The 18,501-nt window shown below is 47.0% G+C and overlaps 1 protein-coding gene across 3 annotated transcripts in view; it reads left to right on the forward strand.

Annotated features, from left to right (window-relative positions):
• The window catches only part of LOC138497209 (uncharacterized), a 306,729-nt gene that overhangs the window by 188,474 nt on the left and 99,754 nt on the right, over positions 1-18,501 (forward strand). For all 3 annotated transcript variants that reach the window (XM_069620532.1, XM_069620531.1, XM_069620533.1), the window contains one exon: positions 13,122-13,188. In XM_069620532.1, the coding sequence (XP_069476633.1) occupies positions 13,122-13,188 (67 nt within the window). The remainder of the gene's footprint in view (positions 1-13,121; positions 13,189-18,501) is intronic.

Here is an 18,501-nt window from a genome sequence, read left to right on the forward strand (position 1 = left end):
GAGTATACTATAGCCTTTTTTTTGTGTTGTGATAAGGTGCTGTATATGGCTGCAGGGTGCCTGTCTCCTTGAGCTGGGGGCTTTAGCATCCTGAAAAAGTTCTGACTGGCAGATGCCTCTATGGAGAATGTGGATTTACTCCTTTGTTTGAAAACACCCCCATGAGTTCTTGAGAATTCCTGATTTGTGGCAAGCCATTGGCAGACCAACAAATGTTTGATTAGTCCGTTGCATCATAGGACACTGGTGGTCACCCCAGCTGCCCTTGTGTGGATAAAAATAGACCCGTATCTGCTGATCTTGTCTTGTGTCTGGAACCCAAACCTGTTCACCTCAAGGGCCTGCTGCCTAAGGAAGGTGGCCGAAGCGCTGCACCAGTATCTTAAGCATTCCAACAGACTAAGAAGGAACAGATTACAGCAAACTTTCCCTCTGATCGTGTTCAGTGGAACAGTCTCCATGAATGTCCTTGCCACATGGTATTCCCCTCTCCGAGAAGCGCTACCTCCTTTGCTGCAGATGCCGCAGTGATGATCCATGACTGCTGGATATGATGTATCCCATCTGGGGACACCTGAGGAGGAATTTTCAATAATCTGTCTTCCCTGTGGGGTCTCACTACGCTGACTGTTAAGATGGTTTTCTAAAATCAACCCTAGTGGGCAGATTTTAGGAGCTAGGCGCACAGGTGCTAGGCAAGATTGTATGTAGTAACCCTGTTTGAGACTACACCAGCCTTGTCCTCTTGGCAATAGGTAACCCAACCTTTGGTCTAGGCATGTACTACACAAGTTGGTAGAGTGACTGAGCAGGGAGGCTTATCTCAAGAGGGGTCAATGTGAACTGTAGGGTTTTAAGAGATTCACAGTGGCAGGTATTCTCAAGGTTTCTTGATTAAACAATTATTTATTAATTTAAGTCAGTTTTAAGTTGGCCTTCTTTCGAAGGGAGCAATATGCAACACTTAAATACACTTCAAAAATACACTCCTTCAGTTCAATTAAAGTAGATACCCTTTTGGGATGGCACACAGATACTTCCTTCACCCTGAGGTGACTTCAATAGTTAGGACACTGTGGACATTATTAGATCACTTTTCACACTTAAATTGTAATACTGAAGCTATGGCAAAAACGAAAAGGTTAGGGGAGGAAACAAAGGTTAACAAGTTTCTCAAACGGGTTGCACTTTTCCATCCCCCAATGACCTATAGGTTAACCCTTTCCCAGCTATACAAGTAAGGTATGTATGATGTTTTGGAGGGACAAATAAACACAAAGTCCGAGGGTAAGAAGAATCTTCAGGGAGCCAGGCCAGCCAATGTCAATTGAGCAAAGTCTAGGGGAGCTGAGGCACTTCTTGTAGATAGCACAAAAGTCTTGCACAAAGTTAAAGAGCGTTTTGTTGTAAAAAGAATCACTGTTGGGCCACAAGCTGGGAGGCTTGTGGAGGGCAAAATGGCAAGCAATTCTGCAAAGCGCAGCAAATGCAGGTCTCCAGTGAGAGCAAGCAAGCTACACACAAGAGGTAAGTACCCCTAATTTCACAGTACCTTGAGTCTGAAGAAAAGTTTCCAGCTGGCTTCTGTTCCTGCTGTCGCCCTGCAGATTGTGTTGCTCCTGGGCCTCAGTCGTGGGGACAAGAGGGGGGACGTCTGGGGACTCCTGCACTCTGGTTTGAAGGTCACCGACAGCAATGGGCACAATTCAGATCAGCAGCACTTTACAGTTTCGGCTACTCGCAAATAGCACCACCGCGGTTCTTGGACACCTTGTAGACTTTCCTTGCTTCTGGGGTCCAGCACTCTGTAGAGGTGGCTCAGGCTTGGATAGTCCTCCTTCGAGGGAGTCCGAAGGATCTTCTTGGAGGTGAGGTCTGGCTTAAAGGCGATGCATTCGATTCGGGTGTTCCTGTCCCATGGCACTCTGTTCCTGCAGCAGCAAAGAAGTACAGCCAGCAGAGAGAGGGGTTCCAGTGGAGTTTGTCTTGGGGCTGATTGTTCCCACCAACCCAAGGGGAGAAGTCGTCTTTGCTGGGCTTCTCTAGTCGATTACAAATTCAGAGCTTCAGCACTGCAGCAGGGTGTCACTGGGCAAACCAACGCTCCAGGAGTTAAAGCAAGCTTCTCTTCCAAGTAGTTCTTCGGATTCCTTCGTCCAGTGGTCAACTCTGCCTTCCTTGCAAAAGGCCTTGCCTTTTATGCAAGTCTCTCCCATTCATTTGCAGCCTTGCTGTCACTCACACAGCAGGTTGGCTGTCCTACGAGGACTGCCAAGCAGCCAGTCACCTTTTGGTGCATTCCTGTAACCAAGGAGAGTAAGCACAGGGAGTTACGAGAAACTCCATTGCTTCCTGCCCTGCCAGACACGCTGGAGCCAGAGGCGGGCTTCACCAGTGAACCCTGCCAAAGACCAAACTAACAATGGGACCAAACCTGGTTTGGCACGCAGAGTAAATCTCAAGAAGGACCTTTCCAACCAGAAATGGCGAAAAAAGTTTGGGGCCATTTTGACAAAATGGCCACCCATTGGTGCTGTACTGCTACTGCAATTGCAGCCCGCGGTAATACCACCCAATGGTAGGAAAAAGTAAACCACTGCCACCAGCCAATAATTATAGAAAGGGTAACATAAAAATGTTACATGAGAAAGTAGACAAAGGGAATACTAAGTAACCCCTCCAGCACCCTATAGTAAGACAGTGGATGCTGGGTCTAAAAAGTTACACAAGGTAAGTAAAATCAATTTCACTTCACTGCTCTTGGAAACAGTTTAACCAAGAGAAGGTATTTAACCCTTTGGAAAATCTGAAAGACTTCCCTGTGCCACTGCACTGAAAGAGCTGTGTGTCACAATGTGTTAGGCACGATTGTATGCAGTACCCTTTGGGTGCGCTACAACATTCCTTTCCTCCTGGCAATAGGAACCCGACCTTTGGTATGTCTGTACTTCACAGGTTGGAAGTGTGTTGAGCAGCCAGGCTTATCTCATGAGCTGTAAGGGAATTGAGATTCAAAGTGACAGGTATTCTGACTCTTACACACAAGGTTTTTTGATTAAACAATTATTAATTTTAACAGTCCGTTTGAGTAAGCCTTCTTCAGAAGGGGCAATATAATCGTAACACACAAATACACTCCAAAATACACACTCTTAGTTTATCTAAATCAGCAAATACTCATTTGAGATGGCACACACACTTCCTACACCCTCGGGTGACTTCAATAGTTAGGACACAGTGGACATTAATATATCACTGTTGCATTTAGGTAAATACTTAGGAGTATGTCAAAGAAAAAGATTAGAATAAAACAAGAGATCTCACAAATATTCTGAAGCAGGGAAGTACTTTTGGTAACCCCCAATGCAAAGACAGTTAACCCCTTCCTGGAAGGAGGGCTAAACACAGAGTCGGAGGAAGAAGCGTTATTCAGGGAGTAGGGCCAGGCCAAAGTCAATTGGACAAAAGTTAAGGTGAGCTGAAGCAATTCTTGCAGGTAAGTAAACGTTTTGCACAATGTTGTAGAAGTCTTGGTAGAATAAGAAGTAATCAAAGTGGGGCCACAAGCTGATTCGGCTTGTGAGGTAAAGAAGCTGATAGCAACTGTACAGGAGAAACCAAGACAAGTCTCAACTGAGAACAAGTGAGGTTACTTAACAAGAGGGAAGTTCTCTTAGACTTTACAGTACCTTAAATTAGAAGAAAAGGGCTTTTGGCTGGCTTCTGTGCCTGTGCAGCTCTGCAGATCCTGTGTTCCTGGGCCTCAGTTGTGGGTACAAGAGAGGAGACGTCTGGAGCACTCATGCACTGCAACGGAACAGTCGGCGACAGAAAATGACCAACTTCTATAAAGTTGCACTTTGCGGTTTCAGCTCCTCGCATCTAATAAATAGCACCACTGTGGACTCTTGGCTGTTGAGATGGAATCTGGGGTCCAGCACTCTGTTGAGGTGGCTCGGGCTCGGTCAGTCCTGCTTCCTGGGAGTCAGGGGTCTTGCTAGGTCTGGAAAAGACCCGGGGCTACGCTGATGTCAGAACTGTTGGGACTGGGGGCTAGCTAACCTTTTGGCTGTAGCTCCTGAGATTCTATCCCGGGCTACAACCAAAAGACCAGGGGCTATAGCCCCCTCAACACCCCCCCGTCCCCCCTAGCGACGTCTCTGCTGGGAGTCCAATGGATCTTCATGGAGCAACGCACACAATCTGGTGTTCCTCTCCCTGGCTCTTGGGTTTCCAGCAGCAACTTTAGTGGCATCAGAACCGGCTTCGAGAGGATGTCCGTTGATTGGTCCCACTAACTCAAAGGGAGAAGTCGTCTTTGCAGGGCTTCTCTAGTCGTCACGAATTTGGAGCTTCAGCACAGCATCAAGGCTTCACCGGGCAAACCAATGGTCTAGGAGTTGCAGCAGGCGTCTCTTCAAAGAAGTTCTTCGGATTCCTTCGTCCAATGGTCGACTCTGCCTTCCAAGCCAAAAAGCCTTGCCTTTTTTATGCAGGTTTCTCAAATTAATTCCAGCCTAGCTGTGTCACCCACCAGGGTGGCTGTCCTTGCCGGACAGCCAGCCGGCCATTCACCTAAGAGTAAGCAGAGGGCGTTTCGGGCACCTCCCTCGCTTCCTGCCCCCACCATACACACTAGAGCCAGAGGCTGGCTTCACTCGTGAATCCCACCAAAGACCAAACGAACAAAGGGACCAAACCTGGTTTGGCATGCACAGCAAATCTCAAGAAGTACCTTTCCACGAAGAAATGACGAAAAAATACTACTAGGGCCATTTTGACAAAAATGGCACCCCTGGGTGCTTTACTGCAGCTGCGAACGCAGCCCGCGGTAAAAGCACACCACAATAGTTAAAAGTAAACCACTGCCACCAGCCATTCATCGAGGAAAGGGTAATGTACAAATGTTATATGAGAAACTAGACAAAGGGGATACTAAGTAACCCCTCCAGCACCCTATTGTAATATAGTGTGTGCTGGATCTAGAAAGTTACAAATGTAGGTAAAGTCAATTTCAGTCTGTTCTAATCTAACCTTTCCTTCCTTGAAAAATCAATATTGCAAAGGTGATGCTATGTAAATGCTATACTGACATCAAATTACGTCACCTCTGGGTGCTGGAACATGTGTAACATATGAATGACTTAATCACCTGATAATTGTTTTATCAAGAAACCCTGTCTGTAAGTGTTTGCTTGGATACTTGTCACTGTGAATCTGTGTAATAACCCTACAGCTCACATTGACCCCTCTTGGGATAATCCTGGCTGCTCAGTCACTCTACCAACTTGTGTATTACATGCTTGTAGCAAAGGTTGGGTTAATTATTGCCAAGAGGTCAAGGCTGGTGCAGTCTCCCTCCGGGTACTGCATACAATCTTGCCCAACAATCTGTGAGACCCGCGAAGACACTGGAGACCCGTCAGGGGGCCCGGCAACCAACTTCTGCTGCTGTCCTGGTGGAGCCCCGTCTTGCTCGTGATCTTCAGCAGTCCTTCGAGGGAGCTGTGACCCTTGGAGTGGAGGGAACATCCATTGCTGGCATCTGCTTTGTACCATGCGAAGAAGAGCCTTTGGAAGTGTCCCGGTACCGTCCTGTGGCTCATCAACCCTGAGTTTGGGCTACCGTGCTGTTGACATTCCAAGTTGCTACCAGGAACCTGGAGGATCCACTGCTTGTCCTACAAGACCTACCTCTGCGAAATGTTGGAGTCCTATCTTCAGGGGTACCCGAGATAGGAGGAAGTCTGATCGTGACAAGTGAAGCCCTTCGCGTCGCTGTGCTGCGGTGACCACATTCCAAAACAGCTTACCTGACCAGAGTCCGGTCTTGAGAGGGGTCCTGCATTGAGCTTTGCTGCATTCTTCATCCGAGAGTCCTTGCAGCAATGAAAGACACCAACTGGAGATCACCTCGATCCTGCAACCCATGCTAATAGAGGACTGCGACTGACTGAAAAAGCTACCTCTGACCCTCTTCCATTGACCTGCCAAGTCTGTGGAAGACGCGGAGTACGGGGGGTAAGTTACAGTGGTTCTTACCTGCCCCTAAGCTCCCTTTAAAAGTGTTCCTAAATTTTACAAAACCTTTACTATACTTTGGTTTTACCATAGCTTGCTGGCGCAAGCACTTCAAAAGTTGGGGACACTTCTATTAGTTAGAATACACTGTCCTCTAACCCTTGGAACTGTTCACCCGACCCCAGAGACTCTACCTTAAGTTTTTACTTGAGGGCGGGATTTGGGGAGGTGGGAGCAAGCACACAGGACAGGAGACATCTGGTCTTGTTATACGCAGATGATATGTTGCTGTATCTAAGTTACCCGGAAGAGAACCTACAATATGTCCTGGAGGTGCTGGCACTATCTGGTACAACAGTGGAGCCCCAGAAATGTAGTCTGTACCCTGTGGGGTGTGGAGAGTTACAGAGGGAAGCCCACATAGCTTGCCGGTGCTTCCTATCAAATGGGAGCTGGTGACGTTTAGGTACCTGGGAGTCGATTTATAGCACAACCCCAAAGAGGAACATAAGCATAACACAGAGAAAGTGGTGGAGAAGATGGAGAAGTGCATAACGTTCTCAGGGAGGTTGCCATTAACTATGATAGGGTGGGTGGTGCTACCGAGGCTACTACATTATTTCGTTAATGTCCCCTTTGCGATCCCAAAAAAGTTTTTAGGAAATTGCACGGTGCATTCCGGAGCTTCATTTGGCATAAGTCAAGAAACGGTGGTGTTATGGAAGCTCCAGAACCCATATGAACATGGGGGTATTAAATTGCCCAATTTCAAGATGTACTTTATAGCCAGTCAGCTGCAGTACGTGGCCAGATGGCTGTCGGATGAACCAACTACTGAATTGAGGCTGCTGAAGACGGCGGGCAGACCATTCTTCTTAAAGGAAGTGATATGGCTACCCGACTTGCACAAAACTAGTGGGCACCTCCTGCTGCGCCTGGGCTGTAACACATGGCGTCGGGCAATGCAACTGCTAGGTTGCGCAGCGCCTTATTACCCACAGGTGCCGCTGGCAACCCTAGTGGGGGGCAGATGAACAGACCAGGAAAAATGTACGGAGAAGCTGGGAATTTATACGATTGGCAACAATAGGAGATGTGCTTAAAGAGGGGAAGACCCAGAGATTAGAAGAGCTGGTAGGAGATAATGGGATACATAGCGGTCAATACATCACATACATTAGGTTGCTGAAAGGCTTGAAATTGGGATGGCCAGATCCCGACACCACATGCAGCCGAATAGGGTAATTGAGTCTTTATATGATGTATCGGAAGGGGGGCATGAAATTTCACGTATGTATGTTACTGATATCAGCAGTGGGAGGGTACAAAGATCAAACCAGGGGGAAGTGGGAGGCAGACCTAGGGACACCACTGTCAGACGGAGAATGGCATTGAGTGAAAAGGTATCATAAGAAGGTATCGCGAAATGCAAGATTCCAGCAAATCCAGCTGTATGTGGCACATGGAGCATACCTAACTCCAAAATAGGCAGGTTTAATCAGGCAGGTGACCAGGCGTGTTTGAAATGTGGGGAGAGGAACGCTAACCTAGTGCATATGTTTTGGGCATGCGTGGAAAGCAGAAGATTCTGGAGAGAGGCGGCACAGATGCTGGGATTACGTTAGACGTAGACTCTCCTAAAGCCTGCCTACTTGGGTGTTTCCCGAGACCTGAGCGGGCTAAACCTATAAGAAAACAGAATTAGCGTACATCCTGGCGGAAACAGAATAGCGATGGGATGGAAAGCATCGGCGAGACCGGTAGCGCAAGTATGGTTTGGGGGGGGATCTGATCAAATGGGCTGATGTGGAGACGGTGGTTTGGTCAGAAGCGACCAGCAAGGAGGAGGAACTAGTTAGTGCGCGGTACAAATGTCCTTTAACATTATCACCACAGGAGTGGTCCTCTGGCAGCTCTGAAAGAAGACAGGAGGGTGCGTTAGTGGGAGGAAGCTGGAAAAGTGCAAGAAAGCAGTGATGTGCTGTTGGCGTCCTCAGCCCGGTGGGTCCGTTGGCTGGGCCTGGGGTGTTTGCGGCCGGTAGTCGTGTACCGTTGTGAGGCTGTGGGTTTTTTGTTTTGTTGTTGCAATGTAGTGAAGTTTGTGCGGTTTGTTGTGCTGTAGGTTTGTGGTTGGTTTGGAGTTTGAGAGGTGTAAGCAGAGGGGGAAATAGTGGAATTGGTTAGTTGGCAGCTCTATCCTGAATTGACATGTTGGGCTTGCGTAATCTCCCCGGATGGGGTGTGGAAGCACCCCTGTGCCTCTGTCCTGATCTGGGCCCGTCCGTTAATCAAGGTTCCTTTCACATCTCGCTCCCACCTCCACTGGCCTCCCTCACAACCTGTCCTCCCGTCCCACTCATCACGGCTAGTGCACCTGCCAATGTCCACAAATCAGCTAGTGTGGTGATTGCCAATATCCCGACAATTCTACAACACTGTGGTACCTGGTAGAAACTAAGGGGTGGGTGAAGATGTTGGGTGGGATTGGCTGGGGTTGTTGACGCCATCTCCATGGGTGTCGCCTGTGTTCCACTCTACCCGCCGTCGCCCGTCCAGGTGCCGTGGGAGCTTCTCAGTCGGTTCTGGGAGCGGTCAGTGTCCTCTCAAGTTTAGTCATCCTTTTTCCTTTCTGTTTCTGTTTTCAGTTTGAGTTGGTGGTGTTGAAGAGCCAGGTTTTTAGCAATTTTCAGAATTTGTGACCTTTGGTGTTTTTCTTTTGGGATGTTGTTTTGCGGCTAAGTGGTAGGAGGTGCCTCCAAGTTTTTTCTTAAGGTATTTCATTGCTTGACCTGAGGAGTCTCGTTGGTTTGTAGATTATTTTCTTTTGTATGAATTCTGCTCCTTGTCCATTGATTGCCCTGTGAGTTATGCCCATTGTTTTGAAGGTGATGCAATGTTTTACTGGGAGCCAGTTTAGTGTTTTTAGGGCAGGAGTGATGTGGTCGCTTCTGGATAGTTTGAGCAGTAGTCTGGCTGCTGTATTTTGGATCCGTTATAGTTTCTAAAGGAGGTATTCTGGTATGTCGAGGTAGAGGCTGTTCGCATATTCGATTCTTGACATGAGGAGGGTGACGATGGTAAGTGTTTTGTGCGTGAAGGAGAGGAAAGGTAGGATTCTTCTTGCTGTGTGGAGGAGGAAGAAACATTTCTTGACTGTTGCATCTATTTGTGGTTCTAAGGTTAGGGAGTTGTCCATCAGGACTCCCAGATCATTTACTACCTTAGATGGTTATGGTGCGGTTCCCATTTCCGTTGGCCACAGGATGCCTGTTTTGTTCTCCTGGTCTTTGGATATGATCATAATTTCTGTCGTTCCTGGGCTGATTTTCAGGTTGTTGGCATTCATCCAATTGAAGACTTCTTTTAGACAGTTGATTAGGGTTGAACTAGGAGTGAGAGCTGTTGACATGTGGAGACAGATTATAGTCGATCTGACTGCCTCCGTACATGATGCTCAGGATGTGTGGGAGACCCCTAATGGCAAATCCGCTGCCACAGAAGTAATGGCGTTGACAGAAGAGTGACCGTGATTAGCAGTATAGGGTTGGCCCAAGGGGAGGGAATGGGGGCTGGGGGGAGGGGAGACAGGAGTTGAGGAGGGAAGTTGTTAATGCGTGTTACTTGTGTTTGCTTGTGATAAAGTGTACATAGTTGTGTTAGTTTGGTTGAAATAAAATAAATAAATTGTTTAAATAAATCAAATTCCAGCTTTCCTCAACTTTTGGGCATAATGCGCCAGACAACTTAGGGAAGGACTTTTGAAGTTAGGGATAACGCTCTCTGGACTTTTCATGCATAATCTAATCTGAATTTTCTTTTACCGGGTTTGATTTGTATTATGCCCTCAACCAGTGACTGTATATATGTAATCTATATTTAATGTTGTGATATTTCAACCTGTTACGTCATTTTTCATAGTGTTGCTTGGCCATAAATACTATTTTTATACATACTAAGTGTAATATGTGATTTCCATTATGTGTACTCATTGTGGACCTTTTACAAGCTTAACCCCTCTTCTTGAGGCTTAGCCTAGACCCATGTAACTGCTAACTTGAACTGGTTTGGCTACAGCTGCCCAGAGTTATTGTTGTCTCAATATAGGTTGGCCTTCTATACATCTGTCAACCGGGCCAGAGTATAGAAAATCAGTCCTAACAAAGCAACCTGGGTTCTCTCTCCCAGCCTTAGTTCAGCAACCTGGGTTCCCTCTCCCAGTTGGACTCCCTTTCCTTCTGACGACTTTCTCCTTTTATAGACATGTAGCCTGTCAGTTGGCTGCCAGTGCAAGTTCTTTGCCTGAACCTAATTCGTACGACTTGCCTGACTAGTGTAGTGGTGTTTCATAGTCCTTTTTCCCCATCTCGGTACCTGAGTGGTGAAATGACCTGTTAGTGTGTACTGCTCCTAGTCGCTGTTGGGTAGATTTCTCAAAATGTGTTAATTCCGCTCTACCTTGGAGACCCCCAGCTCTTTTGCTGGACTTTGGGACTTCAAACTTTTTTATTCTGTTTTTCTGTGTTTATTTTCTTTGATTATGGACTTTTTAAATGTGCGTTACACAGCACCCTGAGTGCAGTGACACAGGAATGTCTTTTTAGACTTCCCAAAGCTTTGAATACCTTCTCTGGGATAAACTGTTTCCCAGAGAATGTAAGGTTAAATTGACTTTACTAGTCTAGAAACCCATGTAGCAGCATTTCCTATCGAAATGGCTGGTGGCAGTGGTTTTACAACGAACTACCATGATTTTTCCTGACCGAGAACACCGGTAGCTAAAAATCGCAAGAGCCATGTTTTTCAAGATGGTACTTTAAGCCTCTTTGTTTCAACAGGTCCCGGTCGGCTTTTTTTGCCATTTCTTTCTGCAAAGGTCCTTCTAGTGTTTGTCTCTGCGTGCCAAACCAGGTTTGGTCCCTTTTTTTTCTATGCCTTTGGCGGGCTTCAGGACTGAAGACTGCCTCTGGCATCTGAGTGTCTGGGGTGGGCAGGAAGTGAGGGGGCTGCCCGAAACACTGTGTGCTTAGTCTCCTAGGAGACCCAAATGCACTCTGGTGTGATTGGCTGGCTGACTGTCCGGCAAGGTCAGCCACTCTGCTTGGTGAGTGGCAGCTAGGCTGGAATGATTGGGAGAAAACTGTTTAAAAACGAGTTTCCTCGACTGGAAAGCAGAGTCGACCACTGGAACAAAAGAACCAAAGTCAAGCTGGAAGAGGATGGCTGCTGCAACCCCTGGACCGTTGGTTTGCCCAGTGAAACCCTGCTGCAGGTCCGAATTGCCAAGTTCATCTCGACAGAGAAGCCGCTTCAAGGACGACTTCTTCTTTTGAGTTGGTGGGACCAATCAGCTCGTAAGCCACATGGATACCATTCTCGGAGCTGGTTAGGATTAACCAGAGGGAAGGACACCAGCTTGTTTGCTTGAATTACAGCTACTCTAACTGAAGTGACTCCATTTTGTCAGAGTTTATTGACGATTCCGTGCAGTGCAGGAGTCCCCCTACGTCCCTCCTCTTGTCCCCACGACTGAGGCTCAGGAACAGTGAGATCTACAGGAAATGCCAGGAACCAATGTCTTCAGCTGCATCTTTTGCTTCATATTGAGGTACTGTGCCATCCCGATTGAGAGAACGCCTCTCTCGCGGTGAAAGTTCGTGGAACTTTCCCAGCTTGCAGGCCTAATAAGCTTGTGACCCAACATATGATTCTTTTCCATACAAACTACTTCTGAGAACTTTTGCAAAGACTTTACCGTTTACTTCAAGAACTGCTCTTTCCTATCCAAGACACTAGTCCATTGACTTTGTCCTAGGCCTATTGAACTGAATCGAGTCCTCTAGTGAACTAAAACTATTTGCACTACCTAAGAAAGTATTTGTGATCTATTCTGCTAACTTGTGCCTTTTTACTCCCATTGAAAGTAACTGAAGTGCCATTTTGCTCCTATTTCAGAGGAGCCGAATTTGTTCAGAAACTCATTGCTTTGATGTATATAATAAGTTGCCTCCTTCTAGTGAATGTTTTCTAAATGATTGTAATTAATAAGTGTTTTACCAAGAAACCTTGAGTGCAAGTGTTTACTTGAACCACAGTGATTGTAAAACCTCTGTGTAACCTCTTGCACTGCTCACATTCCCTCTTGAGATGAGCCTGGCTGCTCAGCTCGCTACCACAAACTGTGTAATACAGACCTATACCAAAGGTTGGTTTTTGCTTACACCTGTAGTCCTAAATGTATGTGGTGGTCCCAGAGGGTACTGCATGCAATTCTTCCACAGTCGCCTCTTCCCCGTCCCAGTACTATAGTGTTGCGTATAAGTGGAAGTGTACATAGTTCCTGGTTGCCTTTTCTTCATCCCAGTCTCACAGCTATATGAAGGTGTAACCGAAGGTGTAACCATAGGTGTATGTGTAAGAGGGGCAGACTGAACATGGCTTACAAAGGTAGGGTGAGGACCGTGGGCACTTTGACTTTTTCCTGTGTTAGCAAAAGATTAATATAAGTCTAATCTGTGTTTCGGAGGATATGTTCCCCTGACTGGTTTCTTTCTTGTCCATTACCTGATAATATATCCAGGGGTCATTTTTGAGGGGAGGGACAGATGGGGTTGGACAACATCCTACAAAGACCTCTAGGATTGAAGGTTCATCAAAAAAAGGGAATGGGAAATGCATCCTCTTCCCCACTCCCCAATGAACTTTCCACCCTGTTGATCCTCACTCACATCTTCACCCCCAGGGTGAGGATGCAAAAGCAATGGCCTTTCCTTGTCCACCTGAGAAGAGGACCCGAAGGGAGTAGATGGGAGGATGCCTCCAGGTTGCTCACAGTGGGTAGAAGGCGGTTTTAATAGGTTTGCTATTCATTCTTACTGCTGGGAAAATACATTATTCTGTTCTATGAATTACACCCAAACAATATCTGTTACGGGGCTTAAGAAAAGTTTTGCTGTGGTGGGTAATCTATTCCATTGTTGCTAAACTTCAGTGTGCTATTTTTCCATTAGCTATTCAGCTGCTATTTGTTAGGAATGTGTTCAGAAAGAGTATGCAAAATGATAGCTTGACTTGTATAAAATGTGATTCTTTCCTTTTCCTAGGTGAAAACAAATGTGCCTGCGCAAGTGAATTCTGTAAGCCAACCATTCGGTCAGCCAGTAGACGCAGGTAGGTGGAATTTTTAGTTTGCATGCAATATCTGGGCATTATGTCGTAGTTAAAAGCTTAATCAGTGCATCTATGAACATTTACCGATTATTTTATTTTTGTATTTTTTTTTTGTCTGCCATGTAAATGTAGCAAATTCCTTTTTTTTTTTTTGGGCTGATTTAACAATGTTTTTTGACCAGAAAAAGTGGGGTGGTGGGAGGGCGCCGCTGAGAGATCCCTCTGCACTCCCCCCTTCCGACTCCAACATTGACTTTTAAAAATGTCGACCCCCCCCCCCCCACCTTTCACTTCATATATATCCAGGGTGGGAGACCCCCCCCGCACTCCCACGTCATCCATTATATAATGTAATATATATATATCACCCCTGTTCCTGCTCGGCTCCCGCAAACCTCCCAGGTACCATAACGCGCCCTACGGGCCCAGCCAAATTACACACAAAACGCACATCCAACAAACATTCGCCAATAAACAATCCCCAACACTGGGTCTCACCCCTCTGGATACAACCAGCCAGAGCACACGATCAAAACTCACTTAGAAAAACGACTCGCATAGGATACCCGTTCCTCCTGTTTATTCAAACATCAACAGAACTTCTATCCTATCCCTCTTTCCTCACTAACCCAACCCGCCCTCTTTATTACGGAGCCACATGAGTGCCTCGAGACTATGCCAATGGTAACAGTGCGCGGTATAAGACAATTTAACATAACTTCTACGTCTAAGGGCGCTTGTGACAAAGACAGCCCAGAGCTGTGCGATTACCCCTAGTGGACATGGTAAAAGGATCCATCCTGTGTTTTGCTGGCATTTCAAAAGAGTAGCAATCTTTAAAAAGGTTGCATTCAATAAAATGAAATGGAGCAGTTTGTCATTTAGGCTTTAGGTCTACTGATCAGGTATTGCCCACTTTTGCTGAATGGCAAAATGGGATTATACAATTACTGCGACCCCGAAAATACTGATTTAATTTCAACCCCCATTTCACTATATATTGTGAAATGGGGGTTGAAATAAATAAATCCACTATATATAGTGAAATGGGCGGTTGAAATTAAATAAATCCACTATATAGAGTTCAGGGTAGCATAGACAGAGCAGCCAGGCTTATTTTAGGAGGGAGAGAGGGTTGTAGAAGCAGTACAAATAATATATGGCATTCGTAGCACGCCTATACAAAAGTGTTTCAAGGCGTGATGAGGCAAGGGAGGGGGAAACGGGGGAGACAGAGATAGCGATCCTACTAGGCCAGGTAACATTGAGATCGCGCAAGTGCAGTGAGGGGGAAAGGGGAGGGGCAGTGCAGTACATAGGATAACAGTAAGAAATAAGACCATAAATAATACAAAAAATTGCGGCCAGCTGGTGGCAAGTGCAGGGGTAAGTGCAGACGTCAGGTGTCGGGTGCTGGTTGGGGGGGGGATACAGAACAGTCCCAGAGTGCAACGGTTGCCAGGGGGACAGTCCAGGTGTGCAACTGGAGGGGAGGGGACCTGGGCCGAGATCAGAGGGTAGCCAGTAAACAAGTGCAGTTTGTTTCAGCCAGGTGGCAGAGAGGCTGTTCCGGAGGGAGGCCTCATTAGAAGAAAGAGATCCACCACCAATCACTGCTTAGAGAAGCGACTAACCCTGAGGGAGTTGGAGGTGATTGAGCGAAGAGCTCGAAGGAAGATATTTAGGAAGAGAGAGTTGGAGGTATTGAGGCCCCAGAAGGCCCGATGGACAATGCAGAGGGGTTTGAACTTAATCCTCGCTGCCACTGGGAGCCAGTACAGAGATTTCAGTCCTGGAGACGTACGATACGTGGGCTTGAGGCCGTGGACAAGTCTCAGTCCTGTTTTGGATGAGTTGCAGAGGGTAGAGGCAAGCGGATTTAGAAAGAGGCGGTTGCAGTAGTCCAACCTGGAGGGAACCAGAGCTTTGGAGACTGAGCTTCTGGGAGAAGGAGAGGAAAAATAATACCACCTCTGGGGAGGTGCAGCTGGTAGTGTGACTTCTTAGAGACGTCAGAGATATGAGTAGAGAAGGAAAGGGTGGAGTCGAAGGTGACCCAGAGGTTTTTAGCCTCACAGGTGGGGGCAAGAAGAGGGCCAAGAGGCCAACCAGAGAGTGACAGGAAAGGAGGGGGCAAGTGTGCCGATGAGGAGAATCTCAGTCTTACTGGTATTAAGCCAGACACCATTGGCGGCACACCACTCCTGGATGGCGGAAAGACGGTCAGAGAGGAGAGAAGAAGAGGTGGCAGAAGAGAGCCTGAAAATGAGCTGAGTGTCATCGCATAGCACTGAAAACTGGGGCAGAGAGCGGCAATGCAGTGGGCAAGAAGGGCCAGGTATTGGTTGGACAGCCAGAGAGAGGTTAGACCCCTGGGGAACACCACAAGTAGAGATAGAGGAGAGGAAGGACCCAAGTTGGAGCTGGGAGGGTCAATCTGAGAGGAGGGAGGTCAGCTAAGCCAGGGCCTGATCGGTAATGCCCAGGTTATCACAGAGACAGTTGAGCAGGATGGCATGGTTGACCGTGTCCAAGGCAGAAGAGAGATCAAGTAAGAGAGAGCAGTTTCTGTGCTTCTGGCAGCTCTGAAGCCAGACTGAGACAACCAACAGATTCAGAGTGAAGATTAAGCTGGGAAATAGCCAGCTTTTCCAGGGGTTTGCCTACGAAGGGGAGTGATGGAGATTGGACGATAGTTAGCAGGGCAGGAAGGTTCGGCAGAGAGTTTCTTTTGAAGAGGGTGCACAAGGGAGTGCTTTAGGGAGAGGGGAAGATTCCAGTGGCGAAGGAGTGGTTGCAGAAATCAGCAGGAGCTAGGGTGTCAATGTGGTCCTTGATGGTTTTGGAGGAACAGGGGAGAACCTGTTTAGACAGGACTTGTCTAGAAATCTTGTCTGAGGAGAACATGGGAAAGGCAGGGAAGGAGGGATGAGAGGTGGCCGAAGGACAAGAGGAAGAGCAGGGAGTAGAGGAAGGAGGGGGAGAGGAAGAGCGAAAGAGGACAGGATGTCCTGAGTTTTAGAGATGAAATGAGAAGCCAGGGCTGAGCTGAGGGCCTGGGAGGGGACAGGAGGGGTAGAGACTGCAGCAGGATTGGGCAGTTCCTTGCAGATTTTAAAGAGTTCAGCCGAGTTGTTAGATGCCGCAGAGACACAGGCTTGGATGTGGGCTCTCTTCTTCTTGCGGACGGAGAGCCGGTGAAAATTGAACAGCCAAATGAAATTGTAATACAAATGGTCAAGATTTGGTGCAGTGCCCTTTGGGTGCACTACAACAACATTGACCTGCCAATAGGAACCTAACCTTTGGTATAAGTCTGTACTACACAGGTTGGCAGTTTGGCTGAGCAGCCAGGCTTATCTCAAGAGGGGTCAATGTGAGCAGTAGGGTGGTTGCACAGGGATTCACAGTGACAAGTATCCAAATAAATCTGTGCACAAGGTTTCTTAATTAAACCATTATTAATTCATCAGTTTGTATAAGCCTTCTTCAGAAGGGGCAATGTAATAGTAATAAACTCCAAAATACAAACTCTTAGTTTCTCTAAATCAGCAAGTACCCATTTGGGATGGCGCACACACTTCATACACCCTCTGGTGACTTAAATAGCTAGCACACTAATATATCACTGGTACATTTAGATCAATACTGAGATGTGTGTCAAAGTAAAGCGGTTTTAGAATAAGACAAGAGATCACACAACTATTCTTAAGCAGGTAAGTACTTTTGAACCCTCCAATGCAAAGTAAGTTAACCCTTTCCTGGAAGGAAGATACCAACACACAGAGGAGAGAAGTCATTCAGGAAGCCAGGCCAGCCAATGTCAATTGAGCAAAAGTCTAGATGAGCTGAAGCACTTCGTGCAGGTAAGTAAACATCTTGCACAATGTTTTAGAAGTCGTTGTAGAAAAAGCAGAATCAACGTAGGGCCACAAGCTGGGAGGCTTGTGAGGGGTAGAAGATGCAAGCAACTCTACAGGAGTAACCAAGACAAGTCTCAACTGAGAACAAGTAATGCTACAAGACCAGAGGTAAGGTTTCTTAGACTGTACAGTACCTTTGGTTAGACGAAATGGTTCCAGCTGGCTTCTGTTCCTGTGTGGCTATGCAGATCCTTTTGTTCCTGTGCCTCAGTCGTGGGGACAAGAGGGAGGACTTCAAGGGACTCCTGCAACACAACGGGACAATCTGCGACAGCAAAGGGCAAACTTCAATTCAGTGGCACTTTGGTGTTTCAGCTCCTTGCGTCTGACAGCAAATAGCAACACTGTGGTTCTCGGGTACCACTTCAGACTTTCCTTGCTTCTGGTGTCCAGCACTCTGAGGTTGCTCAAGCTTGGTCAGTCCTGCTGCTTCGGGTCCGACTTAAAAACGATACTCGCTTTGGTGCTCCCCTCCCTGGCACTTGGGTTCCAGCAGCAGTGGAAGTACAGCCAGCTTCGAGAGGATGTTCAAACGAGTTCACTTTGGAGTTGATTGGTCCCCACCAACTCAAGGGGAGAAGTCGTCCTTGCAGTGCTTCTCTAGTAGGTATACACGCATTTCACTGTGGTATTTTCCATAGCGTGTTTTTTCATCGCTGTTTTTTTGGGGGGGGGTTAAAAAATTAAATATATGGTTGGGGGTGTAAGGGAATAAAAAAATGGGGGGCTTCAGGGGGTAACTCCCCCAAAAAAGTTTTTTGAAAAAAAAGGCGATGAAAAAACCCGTGATGAAAAATACCGCGGCGAAATAACGTAGAACCCTCTAGTCGTGGTGAATTCTGAGGTTCAGCACAGCAGCTGGGCTTCACCAGGCAAACCAACGGTCCAGGGGTTGCAGCAAGCGTTACTTCCAAGTTCTTCTTTGGATTCCTTCGTCCAGTGGTCGATTCTGACTTTCAAGCCAAAATGCCTTGCCTTTTATGCAGGTTTCTCCCATTCATTCCAGCCTAGCTGTCACTCACACAAGCAGGGTGGCTGTCCTCCAATCACCTTTGGGTGCATTCCTGTAACCAAGGGGATTAAGCACAGGGAGTTTCGGTCACCTCCCTCACTTACTGCCCCCGTCAGACATACATTCACTCGTGAAACCTGCCAAAGACAAAACGGACAAAGGGACCAAACATGGTTTGGCGCGCAGAGTAAATCTCACGAAGGACCTTTCCAACAAGAAATGGCAAAAAAGTAGACCGTAGCCATTTTGACAAAATGGGCACCCATGGTTACCTTGCTGCGAAGGCAGCCCGTAGTAAAAACTACCAGTGGTACTTAAAAGTGAACCACTTCCACCAGCCATTAATTTTAGAAAGGGTAACCTAAAAATGTCACACGA

The sequence above is a fragment of the Ambystoma mexicanum genome, chromosome 5q (assembly GCF_040938575.1).
Source record: "Ambystoma mexicanum isolate Mex_15411 chromosome 5q, UKY_AmexF1_1, whole genome shotgun sequence".
NCBI classification, from domain to species: domain Eukaryota; kingdom Metazoa; phylum Chordata; class Amphibia; order Caudata; family Ambystomatidae; genus Ambystoma; species Ambystoma mexicanum.